We start from the raw sequence: 19,959 nt of genomic DNA, 5'->3' as shown, positions 1-19,959 counted from the left end.
TCCCAGGCAAGTGGTGACTGTATCCACAGAGAGCAGCTCTACATCATCTGTGCAGCCAGGTAGACATACCTGAACATGTTGCATTTGCTGTGTGTTGTGAATACATCTGTGTCTTGCATTAGAATTGCTCTGCGTTCAAGCTTGAGTGGTTCTGCACACGCAGACATGTTTGGTGCATTGTGGTTGCTTCAGCCCTCCTGTTAGGATGTATCAACCAACCTCAGCTCTCAGTCGCTGTGCCTTAGTCTCCCTTCTACTGAAGTTATTTTTAATTTTTTATTATATTTATTTACTTACTAATTTATTTAGTCATTGATTATTTTAATGCCTAGTAAGTGTTATTACTTTGTGTGACATCTTACCTTAAAAGATTTTGTTATATCTTACAAATCACACAACTTTAACACCACAGAAAAAGTCAGACCTGGTGCTGGAATAAAATTTAACTAAGTTAGTGACAGCAGTTATTTCAGAAAGAATAGTCTCAATATATCCCCTGCTATCTATAGAATTGTCATGTTACAGTTTGCTTTGTGGAATGATGTCTGTTTATCCATCAGAATATTAATGCTGGGCAGCAGGGACAGCAGGAAAGCCCATCATGAGAAGTACTTGTAACTTCCAGTTTTAGGGGACAGGTGCATTATAGAAGCAAATATTGAATCTAGGTGAAACAGATGGCAACCTGTAGTTAGCTCGCTCTCTTTTAAAAGGAGAAATACAAGAAATTAGAGTCATGCAGAATTCGATGTGTTCCAGTTGAATGCTAATTGTGACAGTTGTCTGTGGCTTTGTAACAGGGGTGGTTTTGTTTAGCCATAAACATCACGGCCAACTTATCCAAAGTGGCTGTGTGTAAACTGGCTTGCAAGCCAGCTATGTCAAAGCAGAGTTTTTTCACTTGAGTGAATTTTTTTCTTTGAGTTTGTGTCCGAGTCTGAGTGGATGAAAAATCCCACCGGAGAGCAAGCCAAAGGATTAAGTGTTGAAACCGTGCAAGTGCCTCTCTGCATGTCTACCTTTCGGCATGGAAAGGTGCTTCTCCACCCTTTGCTGTTGCTGTGCGTTATTTTTGGCAGTAGTGGTCCCAAATTTTCTGAACTGACGGCCACAGCAAGTGCTGGGGCAGCTCTGCTCTGCAGTGGCTAATTCTGGCTCTCAGCTCACTTCCCAACTCACGAGACATTTTTTTCTTTTTTATCCCCTGCATTTTAGTTTTCTGCTCTCTTTTTTTCGGCTCCTTCTTAATTACAAGTTAAGATTTAGCCTCCTTTTTATTCCAAGTTCTTTAATTCATAGTATTATTTTCTGTGACTTGCTGTCATAGAAACGAGGGCTTTAGAGGACCTTACAAGCTCGTGTAATCCATTTCACTACATCAAGGAAAAAACTACTCTTTTTAGACCAACTCTGGCAGACGTCTGTCTCACCTATTTTTAAGAACCTCCAACGAAGCAGATTGTGTGACCTCTCTGAGTGATCAGCCTAGTGCCTTGCTTTTTTAATAGCGTTCCTAAGATCCTGCCTGTTGCAGTTTAAGTCAGATTCCTTCACCAAAATGTCTCTGAAAACCCTATCCAGAGCAAATTGTGTTGCCAATTCAAAAGCTATTCTGCTCAGATGTCTCCAGTCCATACTTTTACTTTTAGTGTCTATTTTTGAACTTAATCTCTTGACGCTTAGGGCATTTGCAAATCAGTTCATTAGGCATTTGCAAATCAGTTAATTTTAGTTCTGTCTCATCATGTGGTCCATATGGGTAGTATTGCCTTGTTCACATTGGCTGAAACCTAAATTTGCGGCTGCGCTCTCGCCGTGTTACAGCTGCAACCTCCCTCGGACAGTCTCCTCCCTGAAAGCATGCGCAGAGTATGAAAAGCTTGATCATGTAGAAAGAGGCCAAACTATGTTGCTCTTATCCTTATCGTCACTGAACACAGAGCCCCCCTCTTCATTTAAGCATCCCATTTGGAGACACTGCTGTGGCATATAATCTCTACCTGGGCTGGTCTGAGTCGGCACCTTGAGTTGTCCCTCTGCCTGTCTGGGTGTCTCCTCTCCTGAATTAGGAGGATCCCTCCCTCCTCCTGCTGATTTGCCTGTTATTATATATGGAAGTTGCTTTTTGTCTGTGAGTGGGTAAAGTAGCAGTTTTCTCTTACCATACCATATTTTTAAACATCTCTTAAGTACAGCTTTTAAAACATTTTTTTTTTCTTGCTGCTTCAGTTTAATTCCATGAAGCAATCTGTGATTTCGTTTGTGAAGGATACCATACGTAAAAAAATTGCCTTGTAACTTGGATAGCCCCATAGCAAATAAGTTGGCATTGCACGTTTTCTGACTTGCAGGTACAAGCTTGGACCCAGGGAGAGTAGCCAGGAGGGGCTGGAAGGCAAAGCTGTGATGACATGTTCAGTATCCAGGTGGAGGGCCAAGAGGGCAGCTGCGCAGTGCTGGGTTGCATTCCAATGTGCTGATCCATGGAACAGCGTTGGCATACGCTTTGGAAGCTGCTGCTTGCTCTCCTGGCTGTAGGGAAGGGGCTGAGGTGATGGCAGGGAAGGAAGGGGTGAGTCTTTGCAGAATATTTTTGTATGATCATGGCCTATTCTGAGCAGGCTGGGCATTTGGAGCCTTGGCTTTTTGGTGGTGTTGTGTACTGTGCTGCCTCTGGTAGCTCAAAAGTTAATTACTCCGGAGTGGGTTGTTGAGATTTTTTTTTTTCTCCGTGATTCCTGAACTACTTAATTAAGTTGTAGGGAAGTTATATTTTCTCACTACTTGGGGGCTTAATGGGGTGGAGGCTTTGGAAACAGTTTAACAATTTCACATTTTATGTGCCCTAATGAATTTCCCAGGATTTTGGAAGGGTTGTATCCAACTTTAGTATCGTAATTTCCAGAGTTTTATTTATGCTAAAATAAGCTAGTGGTGGATTAAGAGGCACAAATAGCCAACAGATTACAAATGAACTAATGAAGACATCGTTTCTTTTGGATAAAGAGTGTGACTCACAGTTGTGACTTGTACTGATGTACTGCAGACCATGAGTTTTACCAGGACCACAAGCTGGCAATGGGGTTCCTCTTCCCTCCCCTGTTATTTCAAACCTGTGTTTGATTTCAGGTGCAGAAAAGAGAGGGTTTGCAAGGACCAGAAACAACTCTGAATCTGCAAGAACTCCCCAGAACTTCAATAGGAAGAGGCAACTCTCTGAATTGCAGACAGAAACAATGAACAATTCAGACAGCAGAATAAATCCTAGACAACTGGGAACTCCCAGAGGTATTAAAGCAGAGTGCGTACACGCTTCAGGAATAAGCTGCCTTGAAGCATGTGCTCAGCACTATTAAAAGATGGGCTGGGATGAATGCTCTTAACTCTAAAATGAGCTGTAAAAGACTGTTGATTATTTGTAAAATATGATTATTCCAGGCTTTTCGGTGCTCTGAAGTCGGGTGCCAGTATTTCTAGGCAAACTGTTCTCAGAAGTTCAACTTTGAATACAAAGCCTCTGTACAGCTGCAGTTAAGATACATAGACAAGTTTGGTGGACAAGATAACGCTTATGAATTTTTGTTTGCAGGAGGATCCTATGCTGCTGTCCCAACATCAGGTGATAGAAAGAATCGAAATAAACCCACTCGAGGGAGGAAGAAGAGTATATTTGAAGCCTACATGTCAAAAGAAGATGTTTCAGCAGGACTGAAAAGAGGAGAGCTAATTCAGGTGCCTGGAACATACAATGTCCATGCTCTTGTGATAAGTCTGTGGAAATCACAGGCAGTTGTTGGAAATCAGTGTCAGTTGGTTGCATGACAGGGAATTGATGTACCACTTGTAGATGCTAGAGGAAGATTTTTTCCCTCTCAGAAGGTTCTAGCAGTAGAATGGAATCTTTTACGCTCAGCTGAAGTATAGTTTTTAGTTTGATTGCATGTTCTATAAAATTCCTGATCCACACTCATGATGAATTGCAGAGTTCTGGTTGGATGGTCTGCTAGCTGTGATAGTCATTATTGTGGAGACACTTGCTTTTACAGATGATGCTCAAAAACACAGCAGGTGCTGGCAGCCTCTGTCTTTGTCAGTTTAAGTAAAAATGAATGCCCTTAGCAAGATACTTCTTGTTGAAATTCCTTACGAAGATGTTCATTAGTCCTCAGCAATGAGGTGCAGACGCCTCCACTTCCAGATCTACTCTTCTTTTTTCAATCTATCAACTCTTCCCAGAAGTCTTCCTCCCACAAAGAAGAAGGAGAGTGTTGTTGCAGGTAACGCTGTGGTCCCTGGGGTCTCAGGGCTGTGCCTACCAGGGCATTGCAATAACTTGTTATAAACTATGATGCAACTGGTTAAATTAATATCAAATGGCCAGGCAGTGGTACTGGACCCTTGCTTGCATAATTTTCTTTGCACTCCTCTAAGGTCATAGGGCTGACCCAGCCACTGATGACAGAGTCTGGTTTACTGAAGTAAGGCACAGATAGTAGATGGAGCTGAAGAGCCCATCAAGATATGGAAAATCATTTGCATGTGTGTATATAGTTATTTGCCTTGGACAGCTGGCAATAAGCATGTTCTCATTTTACAGATTGTAAAGATCAAAGGTTGGACTTTGTGCTTCCATTTGGAGCAGCAAAACTGCAGCCATAATTAGGCAGCAATTCTTCTCTGAATATCTAGCAAAATGTGGGGGTGGACCTGCCATTTGTGTGGGTAGCTGGATTTCAGGAGTTTTGCATAAAGGCAGTCAGGGCTGAGGTTCACTGAGGAGTAGGAGAAGAGGATAGCATCCTAGAACAGCTGTTGTAGTACCGTTCTCAACATGGTGTAATGTTCTTCAGGACACTCCTGGGGTCCCAGTGAGATCAGGCTGGCTGGGGAAAAAAGGCAGGTGGAAGTCAGTAAGGTCATGACAGACACTCATGCTGAGGCATTGTTTACCTGAACACATAATGGCATTACCATTTAATCAGTGTTGTAATGCTGGTGAGGTTGTGATACTTAGTTTCATCAATACATTGAAGTTGCAAGTGGCATCACCTCACTTTTTGTCTAATTTCTTGTTATAATTGTATAGTAATTCTTGTTTAATAATATAATGGCATAATTTCTGGAGGTGTGATGAGGATTCCACATATAAGATTGCCTGATTCTGTCCTGAAGACCAATCTGATGAGCTCTTAGCTTTCAGAAAAATGACTATGCGGCATATCCCTGCTGATGAATGGAGTGGTCCACTGGGCTACCCAGACCTTAGGCCACTGCCTTTTTAAAGACCATCATAGACATTCACAATGGGAAGTAAATGGTGAGGAAAGAAATGGGAGCCTCAAGCTGTGACTTCCCCCCATGGCTGCAGTGGCATATGGCAGCAACTAAAGCTTCTGCCTTACCTTCAGGAGTGTTTTTGGCACCTGTTTTTGGTAATGCAGCCTGATAGCATTAAGTGCAGTGTGTGTAGACTGCCCATGAGGTCGAGTGCAGCTGCAGATGAGGCACATCAGACTATGACTACTACCTGAAAATCCCATTGAAATGCTGAGTCCCGGAGGACCTGTGATTGCATGCTCTCTGGCAGAAGAATCCCTGATTCTTGTAAATGAGTAGTGTCTACTCCAGGTCATGTGCTGCGTAACTGGAAGAGTCATATGTCCTTTCTTAGGCTGTATCTGTTTTCCTTTCATCCACTTCCACATCTCAGGGAAACAGTTGAGGCTGTAGAAACTGGACTTAATCATTTAGGCCTGAGTGTCAGATCATGGGCATCCCAGCTCAGTATCTCTCATTTTCAGCCCATTCATCCTCATGATCTCATCAAGCCCAGTCATCATTGCAGTCTCAACCAGGATAGGTGAGATCCTGAAAGCAACTTTAGTGAATGGACAAATATTCAGCACTATTCTGTACAATGGCAAGAGACACAGTGAACAAATACCTGTTGCATTAATTCCCAAAAGCAGGGCATTAGTCTGGCATGGTAACCTGCAAAAATGCTCCACAAGAGGATGTGGAAGAGAAGAACAAACCTATTCGTCTGAATCTGATGGTCCTGAGCAAACATGAGTGCAAGCCAGACAGAAGGATGAGGCTCTGAGCAGGGGCTGTCAGCTGGAGCATCCTGGAAACAGTGGATCTGCATATAATTGTGTGAGAACTTGAGAGATCTGTTAGAGAGAAAAGACCCTCCCATGAACTCTGAGGATGTTGCTGGACCCAGGCAATGCAGCTACGCAACTAAATGCTCCTGAAAACCCAACCCATGGAAACTACTGGCAGACGTGGAGATTGCTCAGATAAAACACGAGTGCCATGAAGATTAAGCAGTCCTAGATCAAGAAGAACAAAAGTGTTATCTTTATGGGTGCTGACGTCTGTCAATAATATTAGTCTTAATGATTTCTGGTACTGTATCTGACATAACTCGGTTTTTGATAAGTAGCATGGAGAAGTGTGCCCTGAGGGATTCCTGGATTCATTTAATCATGCAACGTGTGCGGAAGTGTCCTTCCACAAGAAAGGGGATCTGAGCTCAGGCGTTTAAGAGTGCGTAGACTTCCCACTTCCTCGCCTGTAAAACTGTCTGCAATGAGCAAACACCAAGCATATCAGGTTGGTTGGAATCACATCGGTCCGTCTGAAGGCAAACAAGATTGAATAACTTCTGCGTAGTTACGTAAGCGGATGGTGTTGGCTATACACAACAGATGAAGTCAGGTTATGTATTAAGGAACATTGACCCAAAGGACCATAATCATCCTGTGAAGTACCAGCCAGAAACTCATGTCTGCTCCACGCCTCCAGCGTCTCTCAGACCCTCCCTGCAGGGCTGCTGGGGTCAGGTGGAGCGAGAGTGCACAGCATACAGAGGTGCAGAGCCTGCTTTGCCATTAAGAGGGTGTTTTTCCTTGGAAAGCTGTTCTTTTGTGGGTATGAAGGCTGGGGTTTCCCTAATTTTCATGGATTGTTTTTTCAGAGGTGGCCTTGGTAGCAAGCACATACTTGAACCCTTACCTTTTTCGGTGTTTTGTACATAAAAATGAATCTAGACATGTGTTATGATAGCTGTTATAAACTGCTTGATTTGAGATGTTTGAAGTTTAGTCTGACTATTGCCTGCCCTGGTTCTAGCAGAGCAACTTGAGAAATCATGACCCTTTTGTATCTTGCTGGGGAAGTTCAATAAGGTTAGAAACTTTTTTGGCAAGTATGTGTTAAGCTGACTTGAATCATCAGAAAGTGTTTTAGAAACCTTCCTGCAAACCTTTCTCTTCCCTTTCAAAACAAAGGCCCTACTGACATAAAAACACTGATAAATATAGCAGCTATTATTTGCAAGCTATTGTAAAATAATACAACATTAGTGTGACATCATGAGACTCTGCAGCCAGATCCTCACCCCCTAAAACACATATGAGAACAGTTGTTCATTGCAGATGGGGAGAGTGACTGGTTCCAGATATGATATCACAGCGTGAAATGCACAACATTGTAAATAGGATTTTCATAGGCACAGATAATAGGGCCCATCTGCTTTCTAAGATAAAATTTGGGAGTTCCTTGCTTTAAGGAAAGAGCTGAAGTATTTTAATGCTACTTGACGTAAGAATTCTAACGCTGATCATAATTAGGTAGTGCATATAAAATGTAGAGAAACCCGCTGCACGGCAAACATGGTAACACTTTGCTCCTCTGTGTGTTTGCTGGAGCTGGGCATCCATGTGCACGTAGCCACTCTGGCGCCTTCTGGGCCATGGACACAAAACCTGATTTTTCACGCGCATAATGGGCATTTGCACCTGGCTGATTGACAGCTGTCCCAAACTATTCAGGGGGATTCTGCAGAGTAACACAGGATATCCCCTCATCTGCTTTGTGCTGGTGGGTAGATGCTGGTATGGGAATTGTTTGACTTGTTGTCAAGCAGAGCAGCCATCCCTTTTCATTTTTTCCTTTCTCTCCATAGCAGCTTCCTTTACTAACAACGTATTGTTTTTGATGGCTGATTCTGGGAAATAAGGGGAGAAAAAAGGCCATTGAGAGTTTTCTATCAGTGGGTCCCAGCACTAATAGAGGCTGATGACAGTGAGTTAGCTCTCATTTTGCCTAAGCATAAACTATCCCCAGGGTTGCTCCCAGTGGGTCGTCTTTGTTTTCGTGCCATTGTCCTGGGTTGTGCCTGCCATGTGGCTAGTGTGCTTGTTAATACTAGTTACATAAGGCACAAAATAAGACATCGCAGCAAAGTATTCAAATAATGCCTAAAGAATATAGAATATATGGTGCTGGTATTTCCAAACTTAAGCAAATAAAAACAATGGAAAACCTTCATAAATCTGCAAATTCTTCTTCAAGGCAGCAAAACTTTCACATGTAATCAGCTTTATTTTCCTATCGTCTGAGTGTTTCCCAGAATACATAAAAAAATTATATGCCGCAGTAAATTTTTAAGGAAGCAATTCCTGTGAGAGGTTCCTATGATTGCTTAACACAGAAGTGCAAACAGATGGAATCTGTTCGTATAACAAATTGGCCAACGTTATTTCAAATGCACAAGTGGAGAAAGTTTTAAAGTTTCAGCCCAAAGCAGAAGCTTGTCTGAAGGCAGTTACCTAGTTGTATTTCCATAAGAATCAAATGCTGTCAGTTTTAACTGCAGTCGCCTGAATCACAATTCCCAGGACCCTCTTGGGATGGGAACGGCACTGTTGTGGAGCCTGTAAGTCTTTGGTTGGCTCTCCCTTTCTCTTGGATGGACCTGAGCGCAAGCAGCAAAACTGGTTGGTTTACTTTGGAGGGGTGATATGAATTTGTTGCAGGTGAATGGAGCTTTGAGGTGGCAGATTACAAAGCAGAAATAGATAAACCATGGAGGTTCAAATGTATTTAAGATAGTTTGACTTTAAGCGTGTTTAGACAGAATTTAATCCTGTAGACTTTAAATGTTTGTTTTTGGAAAATCCTTTTGATTCTTCTTTGGAAATGTCCTTTATCATGGAGTTACTGCTACTGTCTGTTTACAGGAACAGCCTAAGCAGCCAGAGCCCCATAAGGCTGATGCCTGCTGCCGTGCAAGCTCAGCAGGTCAGCTTTTCCTCTTTCCTCCCATCCTCCAAAATAAGCAAAACCAACATTCTGCTTTTCCAAAACAGAGGAAAACAAATTGTTTCTATTTTCTGTTTGTTAGCGAAGTTGCTGGATGCTCAGCAGAAAATGTGTGAGGGGAACAGGAGGGCTTGGATCCTCAGTTCACCCAGTAGCAGCAACAACTAATGATTCAACATCTCTTCGATGACAGACTGCTTAAGCCTATCATGAAACTGCCTTTTGGCTTGAAATTGCTCGGATGCTAAGTTGTCAAGACTTGAAATGTATAATGGAAATTTAGATGTATCTCTCATGTTTCACAGTAGATATATTACCCACAGCTCTCTAATTTAACTGATGTTATATAAAATTAATAAGATTCAGGCATAATCTTTCTCCTTCTTCTCTTTTTTTTAAGGGACCCTTGAGAATAAATCCTAAGAAGTACCATGAAGCCTTCATTCCATCTCCAGTAAGTGTAATTTTATAATGCTTTAAAGTTCATAAGTAAAGGTGCATTAAGATAGGAGTTATGCTGTGCACGAAAGGTCACTCAGAGGTGAATGAGTTGGAATAAATGAACATGATCTGGATTTTCTTTTAAATCAAATATTCCCAAACAAATCCTGCTTTTTCATACCTCAAAGAACTACTTACTTAGCTTGGGCTGAAACTGGGGATACTGCTGGGTCCCACAGAAGCCAGCTGAAGTCAGGTTTGAGGACCACCAGATAGCGTAATCGGAAACCCTTGGTTTATGGCTGCAGAGGTTTTATAGATTTTCCACTGATTTAAGTTAATCTTCCCTAAACAAATATGCTCTCCATTTTCGATCTGCTGCATGAGCTAATTTGAAAAATCATTCCAGAAATAATATGCGTGATTCCTTTTCATGTGCCCGCTTTTGTGCGAACTGTATCTTGGTTGGCTTGGGATGTGCTTCAGTCACATGGGATTGGCTTGTGCCTCTTCTCTCTTCTTTCCTTATTTTGACAGAAGAGAAGGGCTCTTGCAATTTCAGAGACTTCCAGTAGGGAAGGTGACCTCACAGCTGGCACAGCTAAGGCTTTTTATCTGGAACTGACTTGGTCAAAATGTTACTGTCAATGAGAGAGAGTTTCATATTGAAACGTTTAGTTGGTGTGGGGGAGAGAAGGCAGAGCCTGCCCTGGGGCAGTGAAACACTGACTCTGTTGTTGACAGTGCTATTGTTTTGGGGCTTGGATTGAAAGCCTTGAAATTGGTGGTGTTGTCAGTTCATGTTGTTAATTTGGGATAACGTTTTGGAGCCCACTTTGTTAGAGAAGGCTGGGATTACAGGGGTGGAGGAAGGTCGGGGTACACAAAGTAGATTAAGGTTAACTAGAGGAAGAAGTACAGAGCAGCTCTCCGGTACATCAGTAGAGCAGCTCTGTGTGCATAAGTGAAAGGAACTGTGATCCTTTCTTTATAGGTGTCCTTGTAGGTGTGGTAAGTGTAAGCTGTTAAACATATTCCCTGAAATTACAAAATGCAAGGTTAAATGAGAAATCCAGCTACTCAGATGAGTTTAATTGGATGTAAAGCTTTACCCCTAATCGCCCCTAATGTCCAGCTGTTGCCTTGTTCAGTCGATGGCTCACTCTTCTGCATGCAGGAATACACACATTAAGGAGTGTTGGCTGAGGTTGTTATCTCAGCTATCTTTCTACTTTTCTGCCCTTTGTGGAGCTGAATACCAGAACCAGCCTTGTCCTTGATAACAAGCAGAATCAACACCTGGATGAAGATGACTCTGGCTGGTGTGGACACAGTCCTCACTTTAAGACAGATGCTTTAGGACACTTGTCCTTCATATAACATTATTTTCCATAATGGAGGGTTTGCAGCATTCGTGTTCTGCAGGACTTCCCATCATTGCCAGATGCTGCAAGAGCTGCAGCTGTGAAAAATTACCCTTTCTCTCCTGCTGTTGACTAGGGCACTGTGTACCCCTTTCTCTTCAGCTCTGACTTGGCTATGGCTTCATGGAGTTCAAATGCAACAGCTGTTCACCTTCTAATACCAGAAGTCCCAGGGTGTTTCTTCCTGCAAATGTGCTCTGTCTGCTTGTCTCGTTGCATGAAGACTTGAGAGGAAGGCCCAGGGCCTTTCTCTTGAAACCTACTCAGAGAATGGACCTGAGCATTTAATTCTCTGCCTTTCACCTCGTATCTTCCCTGCACACAGTAGTGTGGTTTGAAATGACGGCATTGTCAGTGTGAAGAATGATACTGCTGAGCATGAGTGATGGAGTGACTGTGGCTGTGCTGTGCTTGTGAAGACACTTCCAGAGCAGATGAAAGCACTGTAGATCTCCCTCTTGTCAGAGGGGGATAGAGAGCACTGCCGGTGATAGTCACACGTGACCGTGGAGCAGTGAAAGCCCTGTGCTCCCTGGAGAGGGGGCTGCAGAAGTCTTGAAGCCATTGCAACCAATACAGTATATGCACCCCGGGGGCAGCTGAGACTTTGCAAGTGATTGTATTCTGTTGTGATTCGGTGCCATTTTAATTGTATTATTACTCAGAAGTGCCAGCTGGGCAGAGTAGGGGACACTGAAGGAAAAAGTGGAACACACAAGTGTTCTTGGAAGTGTGTAAGTTCACCCAACAAGCATGAGCCTGGAGCTCAAGATATAGAAATGCTTCTTTTTGGAGACAAAACCAAAACTGATGGCAATTTCCTAATTACAGCTTTGTTGCAGGCATTGAAATTAACTGCTCTAAAATAGGTGTGCATACGCATATATAAGCGTGTGTGTATATATATAGGGGTATATTGTTTGGGATGAGAGCGACTGTCTGCAATTCAAAACAAGGCTCTTGCAGAGTATGGAGATGCAGCTTTAACTAGGTGGTGTGACACATGAGGCACCTTTACAGGGGGTGGGGGAAAGGGTCTGCCTTGCGTTTTCTTGGACACAGGAGAGAAGGAAAAAAGGTATAGAACAAACAAATTGTCATGAATGCCAGCCTGTGTCCTGCAGCGCAGAGCAGCTACAGGTACACACACAAAAAAAGCAGACATTTTCCTTAAAAAGTGACTTTGAACTTTTCTTTTTATGTATGTGGTGGATTTAGGTGAAGAGTTGGGGCAGAAGGGAGAGGGTGGGGAGAAATGAGGAATAAGACCATGTGTAAAAAATCTGGCTTTTTGAGAAGAACAGTTTCCAATTTGAATTATGTTGGTCCAAGAGGCTTTGCAATTTTTCTGCATCTTGTCATGGGAGGCAGCTTCCACACAGCTGTTGAGCTGCTGCTGCTTTTCTTTCTAAGAGTAATTTGGTCTCTTGGAGGACGGCCTTAGTTTCACATCATGGCAGGGTTCTGCCCGTTTTATTGTTTTGGTATCTAAGCAGAGTAAGATATTTATGTGATATTAGGGCTTCGTGTTTTCAGGTTATAAAAGAAGTTTTTCTTGGAGACTGAGCACACTGGTAGTTCTGATTGGATTTACTCAAGCATATGAGACTCAGGAGTGTGTATCTGAGAAGTGTTAAAGTTGTGATTAAGATTTTAATTCTTGTGAGGCTGTTTTTTTCATTGAAAGACAGTGAAGTACTTATCTAAAGAAACTAATCCTCTTTTGTACCTCAAAACTATGCAAAGATAGCACGCTTTAGAAAAACTATGTTGACTGCTGATGTTGATACTAAATGCTCACATTGTTTGATGCGTTCATGGCACTGTAAACAGACATATGGAATTTTTCATATACTGAAAAATTCCCCATATTATGGGGAAACAGAAATGAAAGTGGCAAGAGCACTGTCAATAATTAGCCAAAAACGAGGACAAAACTGGCAGTCCTTTAAAAACTAAAACCTTTGTGTTGGCATCTTCAGGAAACTTCATCTTTATTCACCCCATGAAGAGAATCTTCCAAACTAAATCTAGGTTAGCTGGATGCCAAACATGTCTGGGGTGGATAAGTGCTTACATAGTGCTTACAATTAATAGAGGCTCTTGTGCAAGCAAGTTAACCCAGACTATTGAGAGAAGGTGTCCTAACATGTCTGTTACAGTAAAAGATCTTCTGGCTTGCATTTGGCATCTGTAGTCATCATTTTTTGGAATGTCTTCTAACATCAGTTGTGCCAAATGGAGACTATATGGTGTTAACTCATTTTAAAAAAAAGAGACTGCATCCCCAGCCACTCTACAGGCCACCTTCACAGACTGACCTGCTGATCCCGGAGCTGCGTGTCCCTGCTTTCCCATCTCACCAGGAGAGCAGCAGGCAGCTATGCCCGGGGCACTTTGCAGAGACTGTCTTGTAAACATGTTCTGAACAATAGCTTTGAGTGCTTGAGTTGGGAACTTAATGTGTGAAGAGCTGTGACTGCAGAAAACTCTCTGCTCATTCCCAAGAGTAACTGTAGAGGAACTGAGCAGAGCTTGCAGACAATACATCTTGAGGGCTTGGCTGTGTCTTGGAATAAATAGTGTGGAACTACTGTGCTGGCACATACATACAAAGGGGCTTATTTGCTGAAAGATACTGCATGTTGAAGGGCGTATGGTGAATGCATTTCATTTCTGTATGCAACTGCAGGATGTTTGTCTCACCAGGGTGTGTGTCTTTTTTGATGACAGTGTTTTAAATCTCATAATAACTTTAGTTTAATATGTTTTGGTCTGGCATTTATTTTTCTTCCTCTTTCATTAGGATGGGACTCGTGATATCTTTATTGATGGAGTGGTTGCTCGCAACAGAGCCCTGAATGGTGACATCGTGGTAGTGAAACTGCTTCCCAAGGAGCAATGGAAGGTCAGTTCAGTATATTTTTCTGTGATTTGACAGAAAGAGCTTATTACTGTTTTCTTCACTAAATTTAGGGCCTGAGACAGAGAATAGAGAGTTTCCTACAAATCAGATTAGCTAAATTGTGGCTTATGCTGCTGTAGATTAGAACACTTTATCCATTACAACGTTTGGAAGAAGTGATACCTAAAGTGTTGAAACCTCACTCTTTGCATGGAATGGCCTTCTTAATCACTGTGTGGGGAAGTCTGACGACAAGGCTGGTTCAAAGTACGGTAGTCAGAGGTGACTTTTGATATCTTGTTATTTAGCTGTCTTCATGCTGTGGCATTGGATAGCTCTGTGTAGGTGTTTGCAATTGCTCATGTATTTGACAAGTGCTGTTCACAAAGCTTTAGTAATGATTACTCTCTTTAATTTATGGGTCCTCAGTCCATGGAAAGCTTATCTTGTCATAGCTCCAGATTTTGTGGTAATACCCTTCTTTACATGAATGAAGAATGTGTGAAATGATTGGAGCAATGCAAATGTGGGACAATCCATTTTTCGTTTTCATGTCTGAGAATTTCACTAAGATCACTCTCTCTGGGTTTTTTTTCTTTCACTGATCAGACTCAAAGTCCTTTCAAACATCTGGATAATTTTATCTTGTTTGCAGGTTTATCTTTTAACACCACTATGCAAGTAAAGTTCTACTCCTTTTCTCTAGTTGCCGGGAGATGTAACCTACAGTTAGCAATTTTAACATGGGTTTTCACACATAAGCATGACAGAACTACCACAAATTGTTTTCCAAACATGGTTTTTGAACTCTTCTTGAGAATTTAAAGACTACTGTATATCTTTTGGACAAAAGTAATAGTGAGGGCGATTCCAGCTGGGTGGGGACTGGTCTGAACTACTTTGACCTGGTGCTTTTTACTCATTCTAGCTGCCTTCTCTGCCCGTCTTTGAGCTCATGTGTTTTTAGGCTTGCAAGTGCAAGGTCTTCAGTCTGGTCATTTGTTAAACTTTCTACCTTCTCTGTTTAAATCTAATAGCAATGGAAATGATGGTTTGAGACATATTGGAACTTGTCTCTTCCTTTTAAGTGTACATAAAATGAGTAAACGACCTGTATTGACACATGTAAATGCAAAACTACCTTATGCAAAAGGCAATCATAAGTGGGATCTAAGATATTACAGGTATATCCATATACAAATATGGGAAAGTGTTCTGCTGCTATCTATGTAACCTCTGAAAACCAATTTTGAGGGTCAAAGCAAAATTTCTTTGATAGCTATTCAAGAGTCCAAATCAGAGTTCACTAAAGCTGTGATGATTACTCTATGTTTGGATCACCAAACCCATATACATAAATTATCTTTTGTATTAGACCATTTCATATAGTTGGAAAAATGGAATAGTTTGGGTGCTTAGATACTTTGCCAGAACCTGCCAGCACAAGGGCTTCTTTGTAGGCTTGATAGAGGTTGCCTGAGCTGGAAGCTTTGTCTGCAGTTTTCCATTTATATCTGGCTCTAAACAAAGATAACACCTCTTTCTCTCTCTCTCTCTCTTATATCCTCATACCTTCATATGTTCAACAGTAATGTTCTTTTATGAATACTAGAGGAAGGGTTCAGAATATTCTCCCTATCCTGGGCAAATGCTGGAATAAATAGAACTGGTGGAGAAGTGGTGTTTGACTGCAAGGAGGCAATTCAGAAGACTTCAGTGTTTTGTAGTATGATTATGATTCTTCCGTGGTGAATTTAACCTTGCCAAATGAAGTAGCTGGAACATGCCAGTCATGTTTTTCAGCCACACAGGTGCTGCCCTATGTAGTCTCATTTTTTGTTTCTTGCCATCAGCAACTTAATCGGCGATGACATCCCTTTTCCCCCGCTCACTGAATCTCTTGCTATGCACTCATGTTTGTATTAGTTCTTTGGGAAAGGTGCCACTAAGTTGCACTGAAAGATACTGCATTCTGCCAAGTAATTCATACTGATTAATGATTAACTGTCGCAACCTATTTTAGGTTTTTCCATTTGTTTAGTCTCATGCTGCTGCAAAGCTGCCACATAGGTGTCTTGAGGGTTTTCTCCTTCTCGTTGGGCCTTTGGAACAAGCTGAACAGCTTCAATTATTTCCTTGAAAAATGTAAATCAGATGTATGGTATAACTGATGCTCTCAGAGGAGACTTTACAGGCTCTGTACATATTGGTTTGTTAGGATTGAGATGTGCGTGCTGATCATTTTTATGGTTTGCTATTCCCAACCCATTAGTCTGTGCTCCACTGAGAACTGAGCTGGGTTTTTGGCTGGTAAACCAATGTCTTGCACAAGATAAGGTTGCTGTTACAGCAGCATGGTGGGTCTGTGCCTTCTGAGTTTCAAGCACCCTGGATGGCCTCTGGGTGCTCTGGGGGAAGATCTTCCTGTTGCTAGTGCAGGTGATTCCTGCCATGGACCTCTTTGTGCAAAGTCACAGCGTAATGCTGCATCCCAGTAATGGCAGGACTTGACTTAGTGGGAACCTCGGTTCAATTTATGTGTGTAAATGGGAGAAAGGGGGAAAACCTGTGACTGGTAAAACTATGGATTTTGGATAGGGAAATCTGTGTGTTTGCTTGAAGAGTTGAGAAAGTTAGGAGCTGCCCTTACCCAATGAGTCACTCTTTGCAGGTCAAGTGCCTGTGAGAGAAAAAAACACCAGCTTGAGAGCAGTTTCTCCAGGGATTCTGCTGACTCTCCAGTGTTCTGCTGAGCCTGAATGCTGACACCTTACACACAGGTATAAATGCCGCATGTAGGGGAATGGTGAAATACTCTAGATGCGTGGTTATACTTTATGTAATACCTTCTTGAGAGGGACAGCAATATTTTCTTCCTCCAGCCCTCCACTTCCTGGCTCAGTGGTGGGAAATTTATCAGGCTTGAATTTCTCAACATCATGTCCTTCCCAGCATGTGCATCAAGTGCTTGGATGAGCTACCGTGGTCCTCCCTGTGCTTATTCTGTCTGGTCTTAAAGCTCTGTTTGTTCCTACATCCTCTGGGAGAGCTGCTTGCTGTTCAGTGATGATCAGTTGGTCAGTTCATATTTCTGTGCTTACTATTAGTTCTGATCAAGAGCCAACAACTTCATTGTGGCACCACCGGCTTGAGGGAGAGACATTTTGTCCCTGAAATTTGTTATCTTGCGCTCCTGAAGAAGGTGGCCATCGGCTTCCTGCCAGGGTCGAGTGGCATGCGTTGCGGTGACCGCATTTGGAGGCTGTATTTCAGAAGTTCCTCTCCTGTCCTCTTGTGTTACATCTTGGGAATATTGAGGTGCTATGGTAACTTTCAAATATTTAGCTTTTGCAAAGTAAGGTATTTGACTTAGACTGTTTTTCCAGGTACTTAACCTACTCTTAGCAAATGAAGTCAGAGTATCATTGCAGTTAGCTAGACAGTCCCCTTCTTACTTCAAGCTGTAGGGCTTCCCTGAATCTGTGCCTTTATCTTCTGGAAGAACATCACAATAAAAGATAGCCAGTGACAGAGGATTTACCTCAGTCCTTGTCAATTATTCTGATAAAGAAGAAAAATGGTGCTTTATTTCTTAACTGATTTTTACTACTTTAACTTCCACCCCTGGGTTCTTATATTTTATGGAGTTATGCTTCCATCAATTTCAGGAGCTTCAATTATACAGTGGCATAATTACTGGAAGGCAAAAAACTGTCGATATGATGATTACAGCAATATTTCTCAGGCTCATCAAGGAGGGAAGCAGCATGTCAGTATAAAGAATAAACCTAACCCATCTTTCCTCACAGCCTCTTTTTGCTCTTTTACCGTCTGCTTAATTGCCAGACAGAATTTGTTTAATTTCAGATATCTGTTTTGGTTTTTCTTGCAAGATGTAATTTCTTTGGTGGAAGGAAATAGCATAATAAGTCATTTGATATCACTTGGGGCTTGGATTCCTGGCCCAATCTCTTGTGCTTTTAGCGTAGTAGTTTATAATGTGGAATGTTTTTCATGACAACCGTCTCACGCATTGCATGCTATGGCTGAAATTTTAGAGTCTTAGTCTGAAAATAGACGAGGGCTTTTTGCTGCTCAAAACTGCTTGAAAGGAATTTTGGGGTCCAACCCGCTATTGCTTGCTACAATATGCAGGAGAGATCTCCAGTTCTGCATCTGCTTGCAGCAGTGGTATATTAAAACAATAATAACATATACTATATATGTACATAAAATAATGACAGATTAACCTGCCAGTTTCTCAGAAATTGGTGCCTGCAAGTGGTATCTTTTGTAATTGTTGTTGTTTCATGAATCATTTCCTCCTCAGCTTAAAGTGCTCCTTTGCACTATTTTTCAGTTGGTTCTTTTGATCTTGTCAGAAGGTCTCCAAGGCCAAGGATGTAGAACTGTTCATTTACGTACAGTGTGTGTTGCTGGATAATAGGATAATGGGTCCAGCATATTAGTCATGAAGTATCCGAAAGTGATAGAAATAGTAATTCTTTATAGCTCATGAAAGCACATGTTCTGTTCAACACTGAGGTGTCAGATACAATACAGTGCAGCAGGAGATCTTAGACCTGCCTCTTCTAAAGCCATACATCAGAGATAAATATTTAAACACTTTCTGTACAGAAGACATAAACTACAATTCACTTTTCCCAGCTGTGACTGTTGTCGGCATAATTACAAACAAAGGCAGAGAAGGAACAATTTGATTCAAGCAGACATCGCAAATATCACCATGTATAGTTTGAACAGTGCTACGTATCCTGGCAAGTCACTGCCTCCAACTGTTGATGAAAACCTATGAACCATTAGTTGTCCAGAGGGGATGCTAGCTTTGGATTTGCCCTGGTGAATAATGATTCATTTCAACCGAATTCTTCTGAGAGTCAGTTTCTTCTCAAAATCTCCCAGCTAATGTAAGGATAACAGTAACTCAGGAGGAGATGGGGTTCTTAGAGGGTTATCACAGCAATACTGTTTGAGTCTAACAATCAAGAATGTTGTTTGGAAACATTACATTCATAATAATAAAAAAAAGTTCTGGAGAAGTCATTATTGAAATAGTAAGTGTTCTGGCACGCTAAAAATGTTCAAGTGTAATTCATGACATCCAGGAGTAGAGTGGGAAGCCTAAGAGGCCAGCTAGGAAGATGTCCAGAAAAGCAGAGCTCTAGCAAATCTGAAAGGTTGATGGATGGTGTAGGGAGGAAGGGTAGTTGGGGTTTTTTATTTGTTTTGCTGTAGGCTTTACAGTGAAGGCTGTAAGTTGATGGTCACACACAAGTGCATGCGTACCCCTCGCCACCTCAGAAAATCCCCAAACCACAAATTGGTGGAATCTGGAGAAGCTTCATTACATGCTTACTTTCTGACTGTGCCATTCTCTGGGTGGCCACATGTTGTTCCACACTGCTGGACTTGATGGACCTTTGCTGTGAGCTGGCATGGCTCTTTCCAGGCTTTGCTTAGCTCCAAACTGGCTGGGTATGGAGTAGCAATACAGTAGATTGACAGCAAAAAAGCTGAGAAAATAGGAAGTGTTTCTCACCAAGACATATGTGGCAGTAAATTTGCTCTTCTTGCAGATGTTGTTTTCACATTTTGTTAATCAAATATCACTTGAAGTGAATCAACCGACGTCTTAACACAGTGAGTTTTAATAGCAAGACCTGGCATGCTTTTTATGGTATATAATGATAAAATTACTATAACGATCTGGGCTGTGTGAAATTGCCGTGACCGAGTGCTGCGTTCAGCCCTTGCTTCCCCCGGATGTGTAAAACAAGGAGGTAGAAATACCAGTGTTTTGGATGTTGCAAGCAACCTTACCTTCCTGAGAAGGAACTTTCCTGTCAATACCTGCCTCTGTGTCTCTGATGGGAAAGCCAAAACCAGGATCCCATATAATAAAATCACAAGAAAGGTACAGAGTTTTTGAACAATCTAATGTCCTTTTTATTCTTCCTTCTTCTGTGCTGGGTAAGAGTGATATTAAAAGGCAAATTGTTTTTTTAGGTAGGAAGGCAAACTTCTTTTTATTGACTGCCTGCATCCTGTCCTACCCGC

The 19,959-nt window shown here is 41.9% G+C and overlaps 1 protein-coding gene across 3 annotated transcripts in view; it reads left to right on the top strand.

Annotated features, from left to right (window-relative positions):
- Nucleotides 1–19,959, top strand: part of DIS3L2 (DIS3 like 3'-5' exoribonuclease 2) — a 195,979-nt gene that overhangs the window by 15,795 nt on the left and 160,225 nt on the right. For 2 of the 3 annotated variants that reach the window (XM_075507032.1, XM_075507033.1), the window contains 4 exons: nucleotides 3,130–3,288; nucleotides 3,590–3,732; nucleotides 9,512–9,565; nucleotides 13,783–13,884. In XM_075507032.1, coding sequence (XP_075363147.1) covers nucleotides 3,130–3,288; nucleotides 3,590–3,732; nucleotides 9,512–9,565; nucleotides 13,783–13,884 — 458 coding nt within the window. The remainder of the gene's footprint in view (nucleotides 1–3,129; nucleotides 3,289–3,589; nucleotides 3,733–9,511; nucleotides 9,566–13,782; nucleotides 13,885–19,959) is intronic. The other variant, XM_075507035.1, reaches the window with a different exon arrangement.

This window comes from Mycteria americana, chromosome 7 (assembly GCF_035582795.1).
Source record: "Mycteria americana isolate JAX WOST 10 ecotype Jacksonville Zoo and Gardens chromosome 7, USCA_MyAme_1.0, whole genome shotgun sequence".
Taxonomy (NCBI): domain Eukaryota; kingdom Metazoa; phylum Chordata; class Aves; order Ciconiiformes; family Ciconiidae; genus Mycteria; species Mycteria americana.
The sequence above is the reverse complement of the archived record's forward strand: the minus strand, read 5'-3'. Positions and strand labels throughout refer to the sequence as shown.